The sequence below is a fragment of the Anser cygnoides genome, chromosome 1 (assembly GCF_040182565.1).
Source record: "Anser cygnoides isolate HZ-2024a breed goose chromosome 1, Taihu_goose_T2T_genome, whole genome shotgun sequence".
Taxonomy (NCBI): Eukaryota; Metazoa; Chordata; class Aves; order Anseriformes; family Anatidae; genus Anser; species Anser cygnoides.
This window is the reverse complement of record NC_089873.1, coordinates 155,129,818-155,150,766: the sequence shown is the minus strand read 5'-3', so window position 1 is coordinate 155,150,766 and position 20,949 is coordinate 155,129,818. Positions and strand designations below refer to the sequence as shown.

At 39.0% G+C, this 20,949-nt stretch overlaps 1 protein-coding gene and 1 long non-coding RNA gene across 3 annotated transcripts in view; one reads left to right on the top strand and one right to left on the bottom strand.

Annotated features, from left to right (window-relative positions):
- Positions 1 to 20,949, top strand: part of PCCA (propionyl-CoA carboxylase subunit alpha) — a 286,917-nt gene that overhangs the window by 64,250 nt on the left and 201,718 nt on the right. For both annotated transcript variants that reach the window (XM_048072682.2, XM_066986247.1), the window contains exon 7: positions 15,425 to 15,556. In XM_048072682.2, the coding sequence (XP_047928639.2) occupies positions 15,425 to 15,556 (132 nt within the window). The remainder of the gene's footprint in view (positions 1 to 15,424; positions 15,557 to 20,949) is intronic.
- On the bottom strand, positions 765 to 7,357 carry LOC106031814 (uncharacterized). Its single transcript, XR_007166472.2, has 4 exons — positions 7,269 to 7,357; positions 6,654 to 6,719; positions 5,824 to 5,952; positions 765 to 903 (listed from the first exon to the last, which is right to left on the bottom strand). It is a non-coding gene; the product is annotated as an uncharacterized lncRNA (long non-coding RNA).

Sequence of the window (20,949 nt, the reverse complement as noted above, 5' to 3'; positions counted from 1 at the left end):
TGTGTTTTTGTTTAAAAATGTGCACAGACTCAAATTTTGGCAAGGGGAAGGAATAAATTTAACTTGCCTCTGAATAGTTAATGAGATTCTCGATTAGGATAATGAGCAGAGATCATTGTGGCAGCATATTTAAAATAACCAAATATTTTGCACCAGAAGTGATTATCTGTTTTAAAGCTTTGCTAGGCTAGTTCTTTACGTTCTTTGTTTTTTACCTTATGATTACTTTGTTTCCACTTGAGCCTTTCTGTATGTCAAGTTTCAGTGAAGATTCAGGCAATGTCCTAAGGATGAGGCTTCGGGAAAGAGTTTGGCCGATGCAGAAATGTTTTGCATCAATAGCTCTGAAGATCGTCAAAATTTCTAGTTTGAAGCAGGTCCCTCCCACCTTTCATGTGATGAGAAGTGCTGTTGCTTGGGAAATGGGAAAAGATATGGGTTCATAGCTCTGTCACGGAGAGCAGGTAGGCATTGTGCTCACTTTAGATATTTTATTTTAGTGACGGGTAGGATGGATTACTTTTAGGAAACTGACACAGAGCTTCCATGGCAAGTGTCTTTCTGTTCCTGGGACTCCAGAGTGAATGTTTCAAGTCCTGTTGTAGCTCAGGCTGTCGGTTCCAGCCAGGCTGTGCCACAAGCAAGGAGGAACAGGACCCACGGTACCCTTTTCCATCTTCTAGACATCTGTGCAAAGGTGCAGTTTCACAATCTCCATAAGTTAAACTTTTTCCAGTGTTGCAAGGAGCTGTTGGCTTTGGTCACTTGTTCCTTGTGTTGGGACTACTGTTTAGTCCTCTGGAGTGACTTCAAAAGTAATCCATGAAGAAAAGTTAGTGCTTGCACCAGAAAGATGCAGCGGACTGAGTATGAAAAATGAAGAGCCTAGAGGTCAGGATTCCACTTTTGTGGCACGATGTGCAGTAGTTTGATTCATGATGTCGTATATGGTGTACAGAAAAAGAAAAAAGCAGGATAAGAAACTTCTGGTGCATATAATGTTCCTTATTAAGTTACAAACTTTTTCTTTAAATATAGCTTTTTGCTGCTTTTTCACTGCTATTCTCCAAGAGTATATTCTGCATTTACTTTTAAGGATTGTTCTGTATTTTCATGAGGAACATAATCTAGACACATACTTTTTTCAACATCTAATTCCTGATTAAAGCCACGGTTTTCTAAGAATTTCCGAGTAATTCTAGACCGGTGTATAAATTAGAGGTTGGACTTCAGGAATTTCTATTGCATTTCACCGTTTTCATATGCTGTGTAAGCACTCCTGAGACATCAGTTTCAGCTGAAAAAAGATAAAATATAGCTGTGGATTTCTGATTGGTTTAGCTACCCCAGGTTTCTTCCCTACTTTGGGCTGTGCACTGCCCACCCCGCTCCCCATCGTTTCTGTGGGAATCTTTGAAAAGGAAGAAATAGCAGCTTGTCAGTGATTGCCATAATTTAACAGGCTGTCTTCCTTTTACAGGCTAAAATTTGGAAATTTAGGCCCTCATCCTGCAACTGTTTAAGCATGCTTAATTTCAAGCACATGCTTATTTACAGGATCCAGATTTGTTTGTCTAATTACTTTATAGCATGAGTGAAGCCAGACTGTTCAACTCTCGGGACCATCTGTTGGGAGAGAGAAGGAAGAACTTGACTGTGTGTTTTCCAAAGAGCTGTTCCACCCTTAGCTACCAGACCAAATTTATCTTTCAGATAAATTGTCAGAAGTTGTCTTACTCCAGTATATGTTGTAGGTATTTCTGTTGTGATGTGTTATCCTGAGTTCCAAAGGGCTGTGGTTCACGGGAGCAGGGCCACAAGGGGATCTCATGGATTGGTTCATTATAAGTGTCTATAAATTCTCTAGTAATACATATCGATGCGTATTATTGACTTGTTTTATTTATGACACTGAGGTAGCGAGAGGTTGTTATCCCAAAGCTATAGCGTTATGACTGTTGTAATACTGCTGTTTCATTTTGTTTCATAGATTAAAACATGCACAATTCCACTGTTATTTGCTCAGGCTAGTCAAGAAATAAGAGTATACATGTAATTTTAAAATAAACTTTCGTAATACTTAGTGATGTTTATGATCATATGCAGTTCTTTTTTTTTTAAACTGAAAGCAAATGGCCAAATCTGCTTGTTTGATTCATCCAAGAGTATGTGAGTATAAGAACAGGATTTGATGGAAAAAACACTTATATACAAGTTTCATTACTTAAAGATGGTAAAATTACAAGTAATATTTTTGTTAAGTTTGGCTAAAAGTATCTGATCTTTTTTCTTAATTTTATTTGAACATCCACATTTAAGAGGACAACGCAATTGTACTCATCTCTGTCCATAATATCTACCATAAACTACTTCATGCAAGTTGAGCATAAATAGAAATCAGAGGGAAAGCTCTGTAAGTACTGAAAAACTAAATTGACTGTTAGAACACACAGAAAACCCTCAAACTTCTTAAAATACTTTCCACTCTAAAGGGAAGAAAAATATCAATTTTTTCATTTACTTAAATGCAGCGAATTGGACTTCTCTCAGGGGCCAGCTGTAAGAGCTATTTATCTGTCATTACAGGGTAATTAGTTGACAGTTTTCTCCAAGGATCTGTGTGTAAGATTTAAATAAGAGCATCTTCTCTTAGTAATACTGGCACATACATCCTTTTACAAATAACTAGTGAAGGAGGTAGGGTAGTAGTGCCTAACAGAATTATGGGGTAGTATCTTTTTAGTATGGCTATATTGTCCAACATTGTTACCCTATGCCTATACAAGTGTTTGCTCAAATGATGAGCAAACCACTTTGGAATACCACTTTAACATCCTTCCTCCCGTAGACTGCAGCTTCTTCTCCCAAGTGCTTCCACAGCAGTGGTGGCGTAGGGAATTCCCTCTGTTCCCTTCTTGCCCCCAGCTGTGTCTTCCCAGCCCTGCGTTGCATCCCGTGGTGACCTCCTAATATAATGGGATGAGCTCATCTGTCAGAGATGGGAACATTTGGATGTTGTTTTTGTTTCAAATGCTGATTATTTCGTTGACCTAATGGGAATCACTTTTGCCTGCAGAACTGAGGGAACATCATACTTTACTACAGAGGCAGAAATAAATGGCTAGGGACAGCACCACCACCACTTCTTGAAGAAAGATCAGTGTGATCAGGCCCTGTTTTTTCTTGGAGAAGTGGGTGCTGTGAGATTTGGAAGAAACATACATCTCCCTTTATCTCGGACAATCTAAGCAGGCCTTTTTTTTTCTAACAAACAACTAGGTTTGTGCAATGTTCTCTATATAGTTTGTTGCCATAACCCACCTCACCTGGCCAATGATAATAATCCTTGTGATATCCTACTCTTAGAGTAGATGAGGTCAGAAGGGATCTCTGGACATGTAGTCTGAGCCCCTTTCTCAAAGCAAGTTCAATTGCAGCAGGCTGCTTAGGGACAGGTCCACTTGGGTTTGGAATATCACCAAGGGTGGAGGCCAGGCCCTCACTGCGCAGCTCATTCTGGTGTTGACTGCCTTCTTCCAGTGCCCTTGGCCATCACAAACTGCAGCTGGTGGCAGTGCAGCCGTGGTGTGAGAGCAGCCAGAAGATGGCTGGCTGGGTCACTGCTCTGTGATGGCTTAATATGGCCTGTCCTTGGGGTTTTATAATGGCTTTCATCACGAGCAACTGTTGTCCCAGCCCTACCCTTCCTTTACTCGTGTGGTGTTGGTAACTGCAGGGTCAGTGCATGCTGGTTTTGGTAGCAGACAGTACGTTGGCTCAGTGAACTAAACCTGGTCTGGGGGTGGGATCTAACCCAGAAACTAGCCCCAAAATATGTGACTGTGTATGCCCACGCTAGTTGTTTATGTTTGATTTTACAGCTTGTTTTAGCTCTTTTAACTAATGTTTATTAATGTGATTGACAGGTTGATACTGATTTTTGAATAAATGTCTGTTTACCATATGATGTTTTTTTTGAATGTCATAAATGACATCTTGTGCTCTTTAATGACTCTCTTCTGTGTGTGTGTGTGAATAACACCAGTTTACTAAACTGATGTTTCTCGTTTCCTGAAGTGAAGCTCAGTGGTCAGCTATGCATTGGTGTAGCTCCTGACATCTTTATTAACTCTTTCTGAAAGTGTTCAAAATAGTCTTTAGCAAATACATTTTCAGGCGGCTACATTTACTGATGAGAAATGGGACCTCGTCTTACATCAGAGCAGACAGCTATTTGTCAGGATGGAACTTAGTATCCTTGAAGTGAGGACAGGGGATGCTAAACTATGCTAGCCAGCTGAGAAAAGGGAGCTTTAGGTAGGTAGAACAGAGTTATCCATGCTAAAATTTGATCAGGGCAGTGGGCTAACGCTCCCCTGCCCCTGCTTTTTTTACGATGTCATTCATTCGGTATCTTTCTCTTCTACAATGAAAATGTAGAAATGGCGACGTTCAGTGTAGCTTGTGTGGTTTGCTCAACTCAGTTTTTCAACAGATATATTAGGAAGATTACTCTAGGATCACTTATTTTCCTGACTATCAATATCAGGGTTCCAAATGTTTAACTAATCAATACATTCATGGTGTGAGCTTGGACGGTCATAAGTTTTAATTTAGTTTCTGAATATGCAATATAAATGTTTGCCTAACTTTTAAAACATTGTAGCATGTCTGCACAAATACTGGCTAATTTCTTCTAACACGATTTTTTCCCTCCATGTTATGATTTAATACAGGATTTCTTGCAGCCATAAAATTAATGTCACTTGTGTATAAGCTCAGTGTAATATCTCAGTGTTGCTATTTTTTTATTTCTTGACCTCTCAATGTATTGTCTCCTAAAAAAGCCCAAGCTAAGGTATTGCAAAATGCGCTTGCTAATCAGGCTATAGACTTGCATTCCATATTCATTTGCAAAGCTTCATGTATGTGCTGTAGAACAGGAGAGATAATATGGCTGCATGAAGAATAGGTGTCTTGTGCCCATATATTTTCTTAATCTGCTCGAACATTGTTTTTTGAACTGTTTGGGCTCTACCTTTTGTGTTCTATACTGAACTTTCAAATTGATGCAGAAAATTTTGTTTATGTAGTAAGCTTGGGTCATTGATAATGTGAAGTATGGGTTTGGCTAGAAGAATGCTCCTCTGTTTCTCCCTCATCGTTCTATCCTGCTTTTTTCTCCATGAGTGCCTGTTTTTCATTTAGAGTAATGTATATTTTGTGTTAAACATCTCATTGAGCATTGCCTGCCAAGCTGAAGTTTTTTCTTCCAGGCTGAAAGCCAAGCGGCCTAGAAAATAAAGTGCTGCTAACTTTCTCTGCTGAATTTAGTCCAGTAATTCCAAGTGCTTTTTTTCACTCTAAAGGAATTAAAATTACCATGTAGGTTGAATCTGATTTACAATAAAAAAAAAAAGTAATTTAAGAGATAGTAGTCTTGAAGAATAAGTTACACTTGAGCTACTTTATTTCAAAATAAAATTAATGGTGTTATTGGGGTATTTGGCTATGGTTCAAATGTATTCTTTAATTGATAAAATGGAGTACCACGTAGCACATCAAGCAGGGAATGTTTCCTACCTTACTAACGCGTTCAGGGTAGCTTCGTGCAACACTGGCACATTACATTTAAAGCGAAGAGTTTGCACTAAGCAAAATGCTGCTTGTACATGGGGCAAAATCTTGTGTGGCCATGCGATGAAGGCAGCTGGCAGAACTTTTTTTGTTGTTGCATGAAAAATGAAATGGTCTTCATGAGGCCAGATGATTGCAGAGACTAAGATTACACTTGTTAGTGTTTGCCACTTCCTTTGTGCATACCTGATTTCTTCTCTTTATCTTCGTGTAATCAGCAGCTATATCCATTTCCAGGATCTAATTGAACGTAATGAAGAAAGAGGTTGGGCTGTTAAGCTTCCACATTCTCTGCTCTTTGTGCTGGTCACGGTGCTAAAAAGAGATGAGTTAACATAAACCTGAGTAGGCTGTTTAACCTTCTTTCTCTTCTGGAAATGTAGATGCAATAACATTTGCAGCTGAAAAGGCTCATTCGCAGTTTCTAATGCTTACGGATGCAAATGAAGCATTTTGTCTCTTCTGTCGCCTGGAGGTGTTAAGCAAGGAAACAGAAAGAGGTTTCTAGGATTAGTTCCACAGATTTCTTTTATCATGTTAAAACCAAGACTGGTTTCAATGCCATGAAGTGAAGAAAAGCAATATGGAAACTATCCAGGGAAAATTCTTACGTTTCATTTGTTTCTCCCTAAATTTTTTGGGTATTCATTACTCCTGATGAAGTTGAATACTCAAACTTTTAGCAACACAGCAGAATAAGTTCCTGTGCTTGCATATCGAGTGTGTGTGTGTGTGTGTAACGTTTTGTAGGTGGCAGAGCAATTCATCATTGACAGTGATAGGCCATATAAACTATGTTAAAGTTTTTATTACAATAGTTTTTCTTTGAGAAGTGCTTCAAAAAACTTGGATAATTTAGTATTGCATTTGGGTTCTGAACTAAGGCGTAAAATATGTAGACCATCTAAAGCTCTAAACTGTTTTTAAGTGAAATTATCAAGTAAGGCTTTAGCTTGATGATCAGATCCAAAGAGAAAAAAGAATAGAGCCCCAGAGGTATTTTTTGTTCTTCTCACCAAATCTTTTAGCTCTGAGTCCTTGGAAGAAGCTTCTGTGTGGCTTTTCACTTGTGAAGATATGGCCTGGAAATTGAATAGCATTACTTTCCACTCTAGAGATATAATATACGCTATGAAATGTTTGGTTTATGAGACACTTTTGATTTTCAAATGCAATATTGAATCGGAGCAAGCACATTTACCCTTTGTACGTCTGCTCTGTGATAGCATGGCTTCACAGCTTGTGTCTTGTTAGGGAAATATACATACAGATTAGGTTGATTCTTAGTTTTGACTCTGGAAATGTACCACTTCAAAAAGGAAATGGCTTTTAAATTTTATATAAAAGCTATTTTCTTCGCAGCATTTGTGCGTGAGCTGATGTTGACCATCTAGATATACCCTGGCTGTTCTCTCGTTCTTGTGCAGGTCACATACCTTTCCTCAGAGATGCTTACTCCTTTGGGACAGTGGAGTTTGGTGGCCTTAGGCTGCATTTATACTGATTCAGCAACAGTGCCTTTATTCTCTTTAAGCTGATCATTAGAGTAATATAAGAGAATATCTTTCATCCCACCCTGCAAATATGTGAATATATGGATACAATATTAGCAAACATACAGGTATACTTACTTTTCTATGTATCATACACACAGATGCTGTTTCCACATTCTTTGGGCATATTTCTAGCAAATTCAGCTGGATCTAAGTGCTGCTTTTGGTTGGTCCTCTAGAAATTTGCCATGTCATACTAGCGGAACTTAAACGTAATAGAGGGTTTTCTGGTAACTGAATAATGTGTTTTCATGGCTCTGCACAGCTTAAACTATACTTTGGAGACCAGTGTGAGCAGGTTCTCACTAGGATTAAATAAATCAGATACATTTCTTATAATGGCTTAAAAGGAGTTTGACCTTTTGTTGTATTAAACAACAAAATTAACATCTGTGTTGGTTTATTTCCAAGTAAATTAGTGAACTCTAGGTTTTCTTTTTTTTTTTTAAGAATGGCTGCCCAACATTCATCTCTTTCTTACTGAAGGTAGTGGCTGTGAAAATGCTTTAGTGTTCTGTAATTTTAGTTATAAGAACTGAGACAAACTTCTCAAATGCAGCTGCATTCAATTTCAGGTGAGGCTTTTTCATTCTGTTAGCTTTTCCATTTTTCAGAGAAACTTTTATTGTATCACTTTCTCTTACCATACGTACACCTATCTGAGGCAGTGAGTACAGGGATTTAAAATTGAATAGTTCGGTGTCACGGGTGGTGACATAGCCTGTATGGTGGGTCTGGCTTCTAAACTGCAATGTGTTTCTGAGCCAAGTAACAGCAAGTTTTATTTCAAAGTAGAACTCAGAACAAGCCGTGAGGTCCGGCAGGCTGGGCAACACACGTCCTCGCTGCTGCCTTCTTCCCTTCCAAGTTTCTTGGGGCTCTGACACCTTCCCAGTCAGCAATACAGGACCAATTAACCTTTTCCTTCCTAGGCTGGTTGCTGTGACAGGCTACCTTCCTGCTGCTAATGCAACCGTAGGTGATTGTAATACTCCTTCTCCCTCCCAAGCCCTCAAACAAAACAAAAGCCAGGCCTCCAGGAAGAAATACAGTAGCCAAAGGCAGATGTAGTCAGAAAGAAGCAGGATGCTACAGTCTTCCAACTCTATAATGGCTATCCATCTGCTTATATTGCATACTACGTTCACTTAACAGACACTGCTGCTGTTTTGTGAGCCTATGCAGAAAGGCCTTTTCTTCATCATGCTCCCCTCCCCCCTTTAAAATACTTGTTTTAATAAAGGATGCTTTTGTTCTCATTCATATTCCTAAGACCTTTTGTCTTCAAAGGTCCTTCTTATTCCATTCTAATAAAGACTGGAGAAACTCATGTTTGAAAAGCTGAAGAGTTACTGTTTTGGTGATATATGATAATACCATGTTGCTGTTTTAAGTCTTTTCCAGCTTAAAGTCTGCATAAAATGAAATATTCCGTTTGTCAATGTTAAATTTTCAGGTTGATGCCTGATCCTTGACTATTCCTGCATATGGTCTTTATTGTGAGCTTTAAGGATAGTAGCAGTAACTACAGCGACAGGATCCAGTTGTTGGAGCTGGGAGATGGTTTCTGTGCAGCTTGCAGAAAGCTTCAGTGCTTTTTCTTCCATCTTCGCATTTGGCTGGAGAACATTTTGTCAGTTGAGCATTTCCTAGCTTATTGAGTAAGTGTTTCTTACACAGTATTTCCTAGAGGGGTTCCTTCCCAGTGCTCAGTGAACAGTTCCTGTATTGTGAGGTGATCTGTTGATGTCCTCGCCTTTTTTAACAGCTGTCACTTTTTTTTTTCCTTCTTCTGATAGGACTCCTGAATCTTGTCTGTCTTTGGATATTTTATCTGGCCTTTCTGCTTGGTTATTTTCTGGGTTGGTTAAACGTCTGTTGGACCTTGTTTTTGCTGCCAGCCCTGCTTCTCAACCTCATGTTTCACCTATGAGTTTTGAGCTCAGCTAGCTAGTGTACTTATCCTTGAGCTAGTCGTCCTTGTGCTGAGCTGTTTATCTGCTCTGCTTCACATATGGCTGCAAGCAGCTCTGTGTACAGGTCTGTTCTGTTCTGGTGAGCTGCAAGTTCCTGCTCTAGATGGAAGAGGGCCTTATCTGTGGCAGATGCCAATTTTTCTGGAACTTTGATACTGTTCAGATGCTTACCAAACTTCTGCCGCTTCCCTTCCCCACTGGATCTGCCTCGAGTAGCTGTGTGTCAAGAGGGCAGAAAAGCTAAGGTAATCTTTCCCCACTGCAAGAGTGAAAGAATTCATCAAACACATATTTTGTGGAACCCTTTTCCAGAATTTCATGTGAAGAAAACTTGAGGGTTGGAACAAAATTTCTTTGAAAACTAGACCTTTGATACCAGTTTCTGCTGAAGTTCTTATCTGTGGACCTTCCTTAATAATCTCATTCACCAGTACATTCTTGAGTAAATATGGTGAGTTGTTACCCACACCTGCTCACCTTGTTGTTAGCTCGCCACAACAGAATGGAGCTTCCAATTCTCTCTGTTCCTAAGTTGTTCCACTGCTTGACAGCACACGCCAAAGAGCTGGTTCAAGTACTGGGTTTGCTTCAAACTTCAACCATTCTGTGATTCAGACAGTGTTCCTCAGAGAAGCAAATACATGTCTTAAAGTTGGTTTTAAAATAAAACAAATGCAGACTGAAGCACAAGAACAGACTGATGTGGCAGCACTGTTTCTCCCCTCCCCTGCACACTTGAGAGTTTGAGGATGTGCCTGGGGGAACGAAGCTTCTTCCCAGCTGTGTGCTCCAGCTGATTCTTCCAATGCCCATTAAGCCTCTCTGTGAGCTTATTTTAACCCACAAAAGCAATGAAAAGGACTCATCACCAAACAACAACCATAAACATAAAAGCAACCCCAAAACCTGTGCCATCTTCAGCCATGTCAGTCAGCTACATCAACTGAGGAGTACCAGAACCTGCCCTAGAGAAAGGGGAGATAGGACTGTGGGAAGGGACATGGAGGAGAAAAGGGAGAGAACATGGGGGAGAAGCAGCTAGGTTGATTCGGTTCCTTTCTCAGTCATTCCTGACACTTTCAGGCCCTGTGCCTACCCAGCTAGAGGCACTGGGGTTAAGCCTTTTTCTCCTGAGTGAATTACTGTTGCTGTCTGTCTTCCAGTGAGAAGCACCCTGAGTTTGTGTTGTCTTGAAAACATGTACATGTGAATTTGAGAACATAAGGTCCAGTGGTTATACGCAACAGATCGTTTGGGTTCTCCTGTGAGCTTCGTGAGCGTATTTAAAACCAGCTCTGTGTTTACATGAGAGTTTATTTTCAGTAAGGTAGAGCAGCTGTAATTGCTCCTGAGATCCCCTCCATCCGTTTCTTCCTCAGAAATGGGAAATGCTTTCCTACAACTGCTTCAGGCACCAGGGAATGAACAAGCACAAAACCTGCGTTAATGCCATTGCTTCTGTGTGGTGAGATAATTACAGGGGTGCTTGCGACTGGAAGCAGCTGGGCAGTTGGGAGTGTGCTTTGCCACACCATTGTGGCTTGGGTGGAAGGATCCCCTTGCCAAATGATCCTGAAAGAAAACACTAAATTCTTGATACCTATGTTTTTCTTTCCTGCAGTACACGGGATACCTCCTCCTCGGTTGGAGCTGCTCAGGCTGGTGTTACGTGCAGATTCAATTACCTTGGCTTGAATGAGGACACCTAGAAGTGTGTTTAATTGTCCATAACTAATGTGGTAAAAGAGAAAAAAGTCTAAGTATCACTTGTTTTGTCTAAGGCAGGGTTGGAACCGTTCCGTCACTTCCTGCAGTGCTGAGAGGCCTAGCAGCGATTTGGCTGTTTTGCCACGTATTCATAAACCCGCAGAAGGCTGTCGTGTTGCTAAGGGAGCTAGAGATTATTGTATTAAATTGTGTTTATATATTTAATTGTTTTCACGTGTATAAAAGTTTATTATGCTCTTTTTCCCTCCTTCATGCTTTCTGTCTCTGGTTCTGCTTGTGCTGTCATTAAGGCTAAATCTAACACTTACTGTATAAAATATTAATTGTAAATCCTTGCATTAGTAAATTGCTAGGAGAAGTTGTAAAGGAATCTCCTCTTTCAGGATCAGTCTTGTCAATTACCTCAGGACCACAAGAGTTTGTCAGAGGGACGGTTTCCTTCCAAATGTCGGGAGGATGGTGACTTACACGCGTGTAGGTCCATTTGGTCCACTTCAGACAGACTTTGGTGACAGACTGGAGGAGGTAATACACAGTTCAACCCCAGACTCCCCAGATGGATTCTCCAAATCTCAAATTTGCTTTATCTATCTTGATATTGCTTAGTTTTTGCTATATTTAGTATCCTGCATCTACATGGGTCGAATAAAGCTTTTGTCTGGCTGTTTAAAAAAAAAAAAAAAAAAAAAGCCAGACTTAATTGTAGTGCCATAAAAAAATCAACCAGTTAAACTATTGCTGCTCTCAAAAACAGAGAAGGTTGATGGGTAAGACTTTTCAATATCTACTTTTTAGTCAAAGAAAGAACTTGCTAGGCATGGGATATTTTCTGAAAATGTTCTCTTAAAAATATGCCTTATTGTTAGTATGTATCTTTGACTATGCAAAGTAGAGAGCAGCGATACAGGTATGTTTCTGAGGAAAATATGGGTATGGGTTTATGGTGCAAACCTGACATGCTCCCCTGCAACCAATAAGTTAGATGTCAAGGTTGGAGTCTGCTGTTGAGCATGTGGAGGAGTACCAGAACTTTTTGAAGAACTTGATGTGTACTGTGTAAGCTTTCATGTATGCGGAGGAGCATCTTGTGCTGGTTGTTACTACGTTAGCAATGTTCTGCATGTGGAAGGACTGTCAGTAGGCACTGGAATTTTTTTTGCAGAGTTTCGCCACTTTCATGCGCCTCATAAACAGAGGATGTGAATAGATGGGTGCTGATAAATCTTTGTGGGAGGTGACAATGTTATTGCTATGTTTTTATGTTCAATTTTTGGCATTTTCAGTGTTGGACACTAGGTCATTTAGTACATTACTTATCACTGTTGGCAAGGAAGAAATCGAGGCATTTTTCTGGACACCAGCTGACTAGCTTTGGCAGAGGGCTCACGCAAGCGTCTTTGGTGTATCATGGGTTACTGTAGCAAAACTTGTAGGAGTTTGTCCAGTAGTGCCTTCTGCTGACAAAATGTTTTTTGTGAGCCTAGCTAAAGTTAGTTGCAAGTAGCATCGAAGAAGATGCGCCTTTTCTATGCAGGGGATGAGTTGAAATATCCACTGGAAACTAGTGGATCCTCCCTTAGTTTGTTCTGGTTTACTTTTGACTTGCAGATGTTGCAGCATGCAGTTGGGTGGTTTCAGATACCTTGTGATATTATGTTGAGTTAAGCATCTCTGTTTGAGTTTTTGTTGCTGGGGTGAAAGTAGGTGCCCTGAGTACCTGAAATGACTAACCGAAGAGGAGAACAGCTGGTGTTACTATGCTGCTTCTTGTCCACAATTAAAGAACAATTCTGCAAAAGATTCAGAGCAGTTGAAGCTAAGAGGTGCATATGTAGACAAGTGCAGTTTGTAAATTGTGGGCGTTAAAAACATACATTTAAAAAGAAAGATATAGCTTGTAACAGGTGAGACTTGCGTTAGAGTAATGTCAGTCTGCTGCCTGTCTTCTGACTCTTCATTTTTAATAAGAAATATTGCCTCTATCCATGTGGGATATTACAGGTCTACAGCGTTTTCCCAACAAATACATTGGATGCGGCAGATTCATTTCTTGAAATGGCCTGCCATGTTCCTTCTCAGGTGGTTCATAAATCTCTCCTGAACAGACCTGTCCCCCTATCCAACTACTTTCATGGATGGGAGCAGGGAATGAACACTTTAAAAGTCCAGGTAATAAGGCAATGAAAAGACAGGTTAAGTGGAGCAAGACGTCCCTTACATGCTTTTCCCTGGAAAGGTGCATGCTTGCTAGTGTCATGAATGTAATTCTTATCCTCTCTTGTGACCTCTACTTCGTCTTCCAGACAAAGGTCAGAGGAAGAAAAAGAGTGTAAGAGACTGTATTACATTGGAAATAGACTGTAGGCTGGAAGTCTTGGATGATCTGTAAGGGTAGCAAAAGTTTTGGATCTACTATCTTGATGACCTCTGTAGATACCGTTTTTTTTTAATGGTAGACTTTGAGAGGAGAATGGGGAGATGAAGCAATCTGTGGTAAAGTTTAAGGTGGTGGGTGCCAGGCTGCAAATGCCAATATTATGGCAGAAACTGTAGAAACAAGGCTTTTCTAGTTCGAGTGATATGGGAGAAATGGCATAATCTCTAGCTGCCAAGTGTGTTAGCAAACCTCTTCCACAAACTTTGAGGTTGGATTACAGTCTAATGAGAGAACCCCGCCCTACCTCCAAATGTATGCAGGCACCCTATTGAAAACACTGTTGTTGAGATGGAGTGAGTTGTCAGTTTTCAGATTGCAATCCGCTGCTATTTCTGAAATGGTTTGTTCTAGACTTTGTGTCACTGTGCTTTCAAATACCAACTCCTTCTTGTTTCTCTTCTTTAAAAAGTTAATTTATTTACACTCAGATCCTTTGGCACTGAGATCTGTACCCTCGTGTCTGTCCTTCTATTCCTACTGCAGCGTTCCCAACTTTGTAAGACTGCTTGCTATTCACCAAATAACTATAGCTGAGTTGCTGAGCTAATAAGCCTACTGTAGTAAAAAGGTGGGCTGAGATCAGAAGAAAACCTCCTTTCCCCCCTCCCCCAAACAGCAAAACCCCAACCCAAATATTTCAGTGTGAATTCAAGCTAATGAACCTTTGCTGTGTAGCTGCATTGATGCATTTGGTTTGGGTGTCTTTTCATGGAGCTTTCTGGTGTTTCTGTAATACTTATTTTGTCTTTTCTATTTTCCATTATCTGTGGCACCTTCTTACTTGAAGGATAGGAAGTTGTCTATGCAGAGCTTCTGCTATTATGTTGTTCTTGCTGTGAAGCTGCTGACAGTGGACACAGCAACTCCCAAGCATATTGGGTGCTTTCTGCTCATACCAGATCATGAATAGGAGGACATTGTTCCACACCTTGAAGAGCAGTGTATTTTTTCCACGTGTTTGTTCTGTGGTCATGTATTACCACTGCATAAATACAGAAGCTTTCAGCAAATCATTTTTTGTTAGTAACTATAACTACATGACAATGCTAATATACGCAGCACGAGCATACATTGGAAGTGAAGCACTAAGACACAAGTTCTGATATAAGGAATTGAATGTTTGTCGTTTTATTAGTGCTGCTATTAAGTAAACTGCTCATCAGTTGGAAACAATTTTTAAAGCATTTTATAGGTGTCTTACAATTGGGTGATAATCAACAAAATACCTGGTAAAAATTTGCAAGGCGACTATGCTTATTCTTTTGATGGTTTAATTATAGCACTTTTCTGGCTTTTTTTTTCCTATAGTACAAAAGACTTAAGTTACCTAAAACATGCATAGACTCACTGCATCAATATTTGTCACTGAAGCAGATCTGGTGGAATAGTCTTTAGCTCTGTGTAGTACCGAGGCTTGAAATGTTTAAAAAAAAGTCTATGTACTTCATCACTGAAGTCTACTGCTGGCATAGAGAAAAAGGAGGGGGGGGGAAAGCAATTTGGTATTCTACCTACATGTTATTTTGTGCTGACCTTTTTCCTGAGAGTTGTTGAAAAGAACTGGGCAAACAGTATTTCATTTATTACCTTATTGACCAGGTATTTAAATCTGTTTTATAAGAGCACGTTCTTGCATTTTGAAGTTTCATCAAGGTTTGGGTTTAAAGAATGCATAATAAAATTTACAACTATATTACAGTTTAGCAAGCGTATCTTTGTAAATTACTTGGAGTTACTCAATGGTGAGTTAACTAGCCTCTGCTTTCTCAAGGGATATTTCTAACTTTGAAGTTGTAGTACTTCCACTTTCAGCTATTTCTCTTTGGCTTGGCTTTGATTCATACAAATGCTAATCATAGGGGCTTTGAATCTGTGTATACGTAGCTTCACAAGGTCATATACATCTTTGAATGGATTGGCTGAAATGCTGCTTGTATATTATTAGAGTGTTGCATAAACAGATTATTCGATCTTCTAAATATTGCTTCAATAATAATATTTTTACTCTGTATTAAACTTGAAGGTAACGACTGCAGAAGGCTGTTGATTTTTAAGTTTAGTCTTCTAAAGATGTATCTTCTTTGTCTTTGCAGGCAGCAGAAGGTGTTACCTTCATCGGACCTGACACACATGCTATTCAGGCTATGGGAGACAAGATTGAAAGCAAATTGTTAGCCAAGAATGCAAAGGTCAACACAATCCCTGGCTTTGATGGAGTAGTCAAGGTGAGAAACCATTTAACTACTGTCTGCCCACTGTAGAATCAGTGCCTAAATCGAAGTACACTTATTGAAGGTCTGATACAGAATGTAATTATAAATCCAAATTCATTATCAATAAGAGGCATAATTAAAATAGGGGTACGGATTTTTGGAGGAGGAAAGATGAAGGAATGCTTCATGGTATATTCAGGACTGCTTGCATGAAGTCTCTAAAAATATTTTGATTTAAATTTAACATGAAGGCAGGTAAATGTGTTTATTGTGAGGTGTGCCTTTGTGTCGGTCTGAAAAATGTAAAAGACATACAGACATTTACTTCTTGCTGGCCAAGATCTTGGCATAAAATATGGCTAAAGTTAACGTAAGTATGCATAGCAAGTAAAATTTCTCAGTAGCAGTAAAGATCGTTACACTGTACGAATCTTCCATCTTATGGTCAGTACTGATGGTAGAAAAGCTTTTCATGTGTACAAAAACTCACTTGGGGGAAAAAAAGAGTTGTTTCTCTGTCCAAATCTACAGGTAGTCTTCTTCCTGGGGTTTTAGAAGGAATGATTTCCAACATCTTTCTAACATATCTTGGTTGTTGTTTTATTTTGTATGGTGGAATAAAATATGTCTTGGTTTTGGTTTATTTTGTGTTGTAGTGATTATGTATGGGGCTCTTTTAATCTTCCCTGTGTGTCTTTAAATACCATATATATTTTGTGTTGATATAGGAAGAATAAGCTTTTTGCCTTTATGCCTTTGTTGTGTGTGTCTAGATAATCTAAAACTTTGTTCTCCTGGGTTGGAAATTCTTATGCTGGTCACTTCAGGTGATTTTTATTAATTTTTATTTTTTCCGATAAAATTTGAGTAAAACTTGGAACGTGAAAAGCTTGTTTAAACAACATTTTAATGTAGTTGAAGGAAGTTTTTCAGGTTTTATTTATGACTATGTTGACCTCTGATCGTCATAAATCTTACTTACATGATGAAATGGGAAATTTCAAGATAATTGGGAACAACTGAATATATTGTTGGAATGCAGACTGTACTTCAAGGAGCAACATATACCAGGATAGTGTTCAGTATTGTGTCAGTTAAGCTGGATTTAAAATTTTTAGAGTAAAAAAAGACCAACTAAATGGGGAAATTAAAAAGAATACAGAGGGGCTAACTCTCCACAAAATGATCTGTTCTGATGAACTGCCTTGGAGAGTTTGGCTAGCAAGAGAGAATGATAAAGTTTTGAAAAGTCTGGAAAGATCAAAATGCACAAGAGAATTCTTCAGAACTTGTGGTGGAAATGCCTGGTGTATGTGTGTGTAATGTCTACCAGTGGGGTATTCTGCAATGGGTACAAGTACGAAGAATATTCTCTGTTCTGGAGGGCTCCATATGAGTGTTAGGCTAGCATTTGTGGCAATGTTAAGTTGAACACAGCATTCCTTCTGGTTTTTGTTGCATGTTTTACCAGTCCTTCTGTCTGTAGTCCTTTAGCATTCGTGAGATTTTAGGAGTAGCCAAGCTCTTGCGTAAGATCCTCCGTTCTTTCTGATATCCTACCTATTCTAGAAGTCCTGAAATTATGATCTAGAAAAATATCTAGTTAGAACATGACTTTGAATTAATGATCTGAACCCCACAAAACTTTATCTAACACAGAATCACCAAATACTTTCGGAACACTTGTTTATCACTGCATCAAGTTAAAATTACATCAGGGCCTGTTACTCTGACAATGTTAAAGAAACAAACCTGGCAAAGTAGGATAGTAGTGGTTAATGAACAGCTAGTAACATAATCAATGAAACTGCAGTATTGAAATGTTTGCCTTTTTTTTTTTTTCTGAGGCCTTTAATTTTATTGTTTTTTGACAATTATCTGAAGTTCCAGATACTCAGAATGAAGAAATGTAAGTGATCTGGTTGGCAATTAGCTATAGGCAATGATAGTCTTAACTCCAAAAGAACTGGAATGTAGGATTGAATTTGACAAATCCAATCCCAGCTGTTGAAAGGAGCTATGTGGTGGTTGCTTAATCCTGAAGTCCATATCACATCGGTTTCACGCACATAGCTTGCAGTACTTTTGATTATCTGAAGAGCGTAGATGAAAAAGAATGCGAGATTAAAAAGCTTCAGTATGCCCAGTGCATCAGAAAAAGGAGAATACACAGGCCTTGCCAGTGTTGTAGTCCCCATCAGAAGGGGGAGATCTAGACGAAAATTTGACTAGTGCTCTGGTTACCAGTTCTAGGAAATAAAACTTCTGGTAACTGAAACTTTCATCCTTGCTTTGCGTCTAATTATGTGCCTGCGTTTGTCTTCTGATCTCCCTTCTGTGATATCATGACTTTTGCTGGGATGAATACCTGAGCAATTAGGTTGTACAGGATGCCTGATGCTTGATTAGAGCTTGATATAATATTTTGCCAATTCAGACCAGGAGATGAAGGGCTAAGCAGTGTGACACTAAATATAATCAGAAGAACAGCACACAAGGAATTGGAGACTGTGTCATATTTCTGCCATTCTCTGGGAGTCTTGTTTAGGTTATGCAACTTTGAAAATCTTTGAGGGCTCTTGTTTTTGAGAAGTGGACATTTTAAAGGTCTTGGGAAGGAGTTAAGTGTCTGCTTGATACTTGAGTTGATTAGAGGTGGTTTCATCTTTGTAGTGGAGTCTAAAGCTGGAAGGAAACTGCATTCATGCTTCTGACAATGCCAGAAGTTAAGAAAGATCAGTTGCACGTGTTCTTTGTGGATGAATAGTTAAAGCAAACATGGAGTAACAACTTCTTGTGCTTCTTTTATTCATCTCAGGACTGCACTGGAAATCTTTGTTACTTGAAGAGTTGTCTTTATTCAGCTCTTGTTAACTAGTGCTGCAGATGCACAGGTCCTTCGTGAATAAAGGGTGAAGCTTCCCCCCTGATTTCTGTTGCTTAGTATTTAGACTTGGTAGACTGTGAGTTGTTTAGCTCCTGTAATCACACCTTGGAGAAACTGTGTAAAGAAAATTTCCCAACAAGTAGAAATCAACATTTTAAGAGAAGGAAGTTGTTCAGTAGTGTGCTCTAAGAAGGGAAGGGACCTGGAAGGGTTGAAGAGAAGAATGCTTGGCACAGCAGACACAACCAAGTGTTCTCATATAGGTAATCACTGTAGTAAGTTTGAAGCTGAGATTGGAAACACAGAGTGAGAGTAGAGAGGGCAATTTGACAAAGTATTTTTTTTTTCTTGTCCTTTAGTCATTTCCTTGGTTTGGCTGAGGAAAGGGTTGTCAGAGTGCACATGTAAGAAAACTGAGTATTGTGCTATCAGCTAGAGAGTCAACAGATACACTGAAAAGTAGTTTTCAGTTCAAAATCTGTAACTTCAATTAGTTTCCTAAAACTTGACTGGGAGAGGTAATGGCCAAGAGTCTTGATCAAAAGAATTGGTGTTAATCTACATGACCAATGGCTATACTGAAGTTCGAGCTGAGATGTATTGTCTGTAAATAAGCGTAAAGGAATACATGGCAAGAAGAAAGACAGTGTGTGGAGATGTCATGGTGAAAAACTGACAAAGGAATAGAAAGGGAAGAAAGGTTTTATATATACGCAGCCAGTTTGGTTTTATGGCTGGTAGAACATAGCTGGATGTAAACCCAGAAGATTAAAGTCTCCAGGTGTCAACTTGGTTTCACTGATGTCAGTGTTGAATGTTGAAGGTTTTCATCAAGGTTATAAATTTACTGTATTTAAGTTTCAGGTACCTGGTTTGGTTGTATTCTTGCATTGGGTTATTGACATTGGTATTCAATACCCACTGTATTGCTGAAGAGGTTGTTGGAGACTAGTCATGTCTTGCAGATTCTCCAGGCCCAACACCCTCAGCCATGACAAATATCACGTAGCCATTCATAACTAAAACAATGTTTTACAGCTCAAGTAGTTTCTTAAACAGCTTCATCCTGGCATTCCTCTATGTCAAATAGTTTTGCTTTTTTGTCTCCACCTGCTGGTACATGGCAGGGAGGCACGTACTTGAAGAGGTTAGAAATTCTTAGCCTAAGTGAGTAAAACTGAGTGTTTTATGTCTGTAACTAAAATAATGAAATCAGCCATTTGTAAATACCACTATGACGTCTTTTTTATAACTCTTGATTTTTATAAACTTGTAGCATTACTTGAACATTTTTATTTGTACAATAAAAGATTGTGCCAAAATTATGTATTTCTTTACAATCTCCAGGTTGTTTTGGGAAAACGGTAGTGGACCTACTGTGTTTTTTTTGAGGAAATGGTAATAAATCAGTGAGGACTTATGTTGTTAAAAAAAAGTTCAAAATGGTCTTAGTACCGCTGTTTTTTGTGTATTTTGCATATATGGTCTTGAGTGTTGTCATGGCATTCATTTTTTTTCCAACGGCAAATGTTGTGTATCAATCATAAGTTTTTTGCACCCAAAATCTAAAACAACTGTTGTAACTTTATTGCTACTCAAAATGCTGCTGTATTTATGCAATCTGCAAGTGAAATGCATGACACTAAATTTTACTTTCTTAGGGAAAAAGATCAAAAGATCGTTACCAGAGATTTCATTGTGTCAGTTGTTTATGATTTTTTCGAACTGTTTTTCCTCTTTAAAGTGCAGCATATTTTTTGTTTTCTGTTTCAGAAACACTCTTTGAAGGCTAAAGAATTTGAATATGCATTTTTTTTGTATTTTAGAGCTTGAGTTCTAATACATCAAAACTAAAAAGAAACAGATGTTTGAATAGTGTAAATTAATAACTGCGCTGGGCAGAGATGTCTTCTGTCTGTTCAGACTAGAACTGAGACAGTGCTTCTCATATGATGCTGCTTTTTTCTTCAAGTTGTTGTATGTATACATGTGTTTCAATACATTTATGAATACAGTGGCTGTGAAAAACTCCCCTGTAATGATTTGCAGCTTGTCTTCCTGTGGACTGCAGTGTATCAGTTAGCCACTTGTTTGCAGGTAACTAAGTGGGGGAAAAAAAAAAACACAACACAAAACCAACCCTGTTTGCTTCCCCCCTCCTCATTCTATTTTGCAAATATATGACTGAATTTGCAAGAGAAAAGAAATGTAAAAGTTTCCTTCTCGACTATAATCGTGGCTCTTCCATCAGTCATCACTCTTCCTGCATTTTGTTCGAGAGGCTCTAATTGTCTGCATTTGGCAGGTTTAACACTTCCTGACAGAGAGGCTATTAAGGGGAAGTATTCTCGCATAACTGTCACAGGCAGGAACAAAGAACCTTCAAACTCAATGTGTGGAAACCACTAACATTCTTAAATGACCCTTTTCATGCATTTTATCCCTTTAAGCTAAAATTTGGAGGGTGCAGGGTCATGGAAAGCAGCAAGGTGTAATAAAACAGTTAACCCTGATTTTT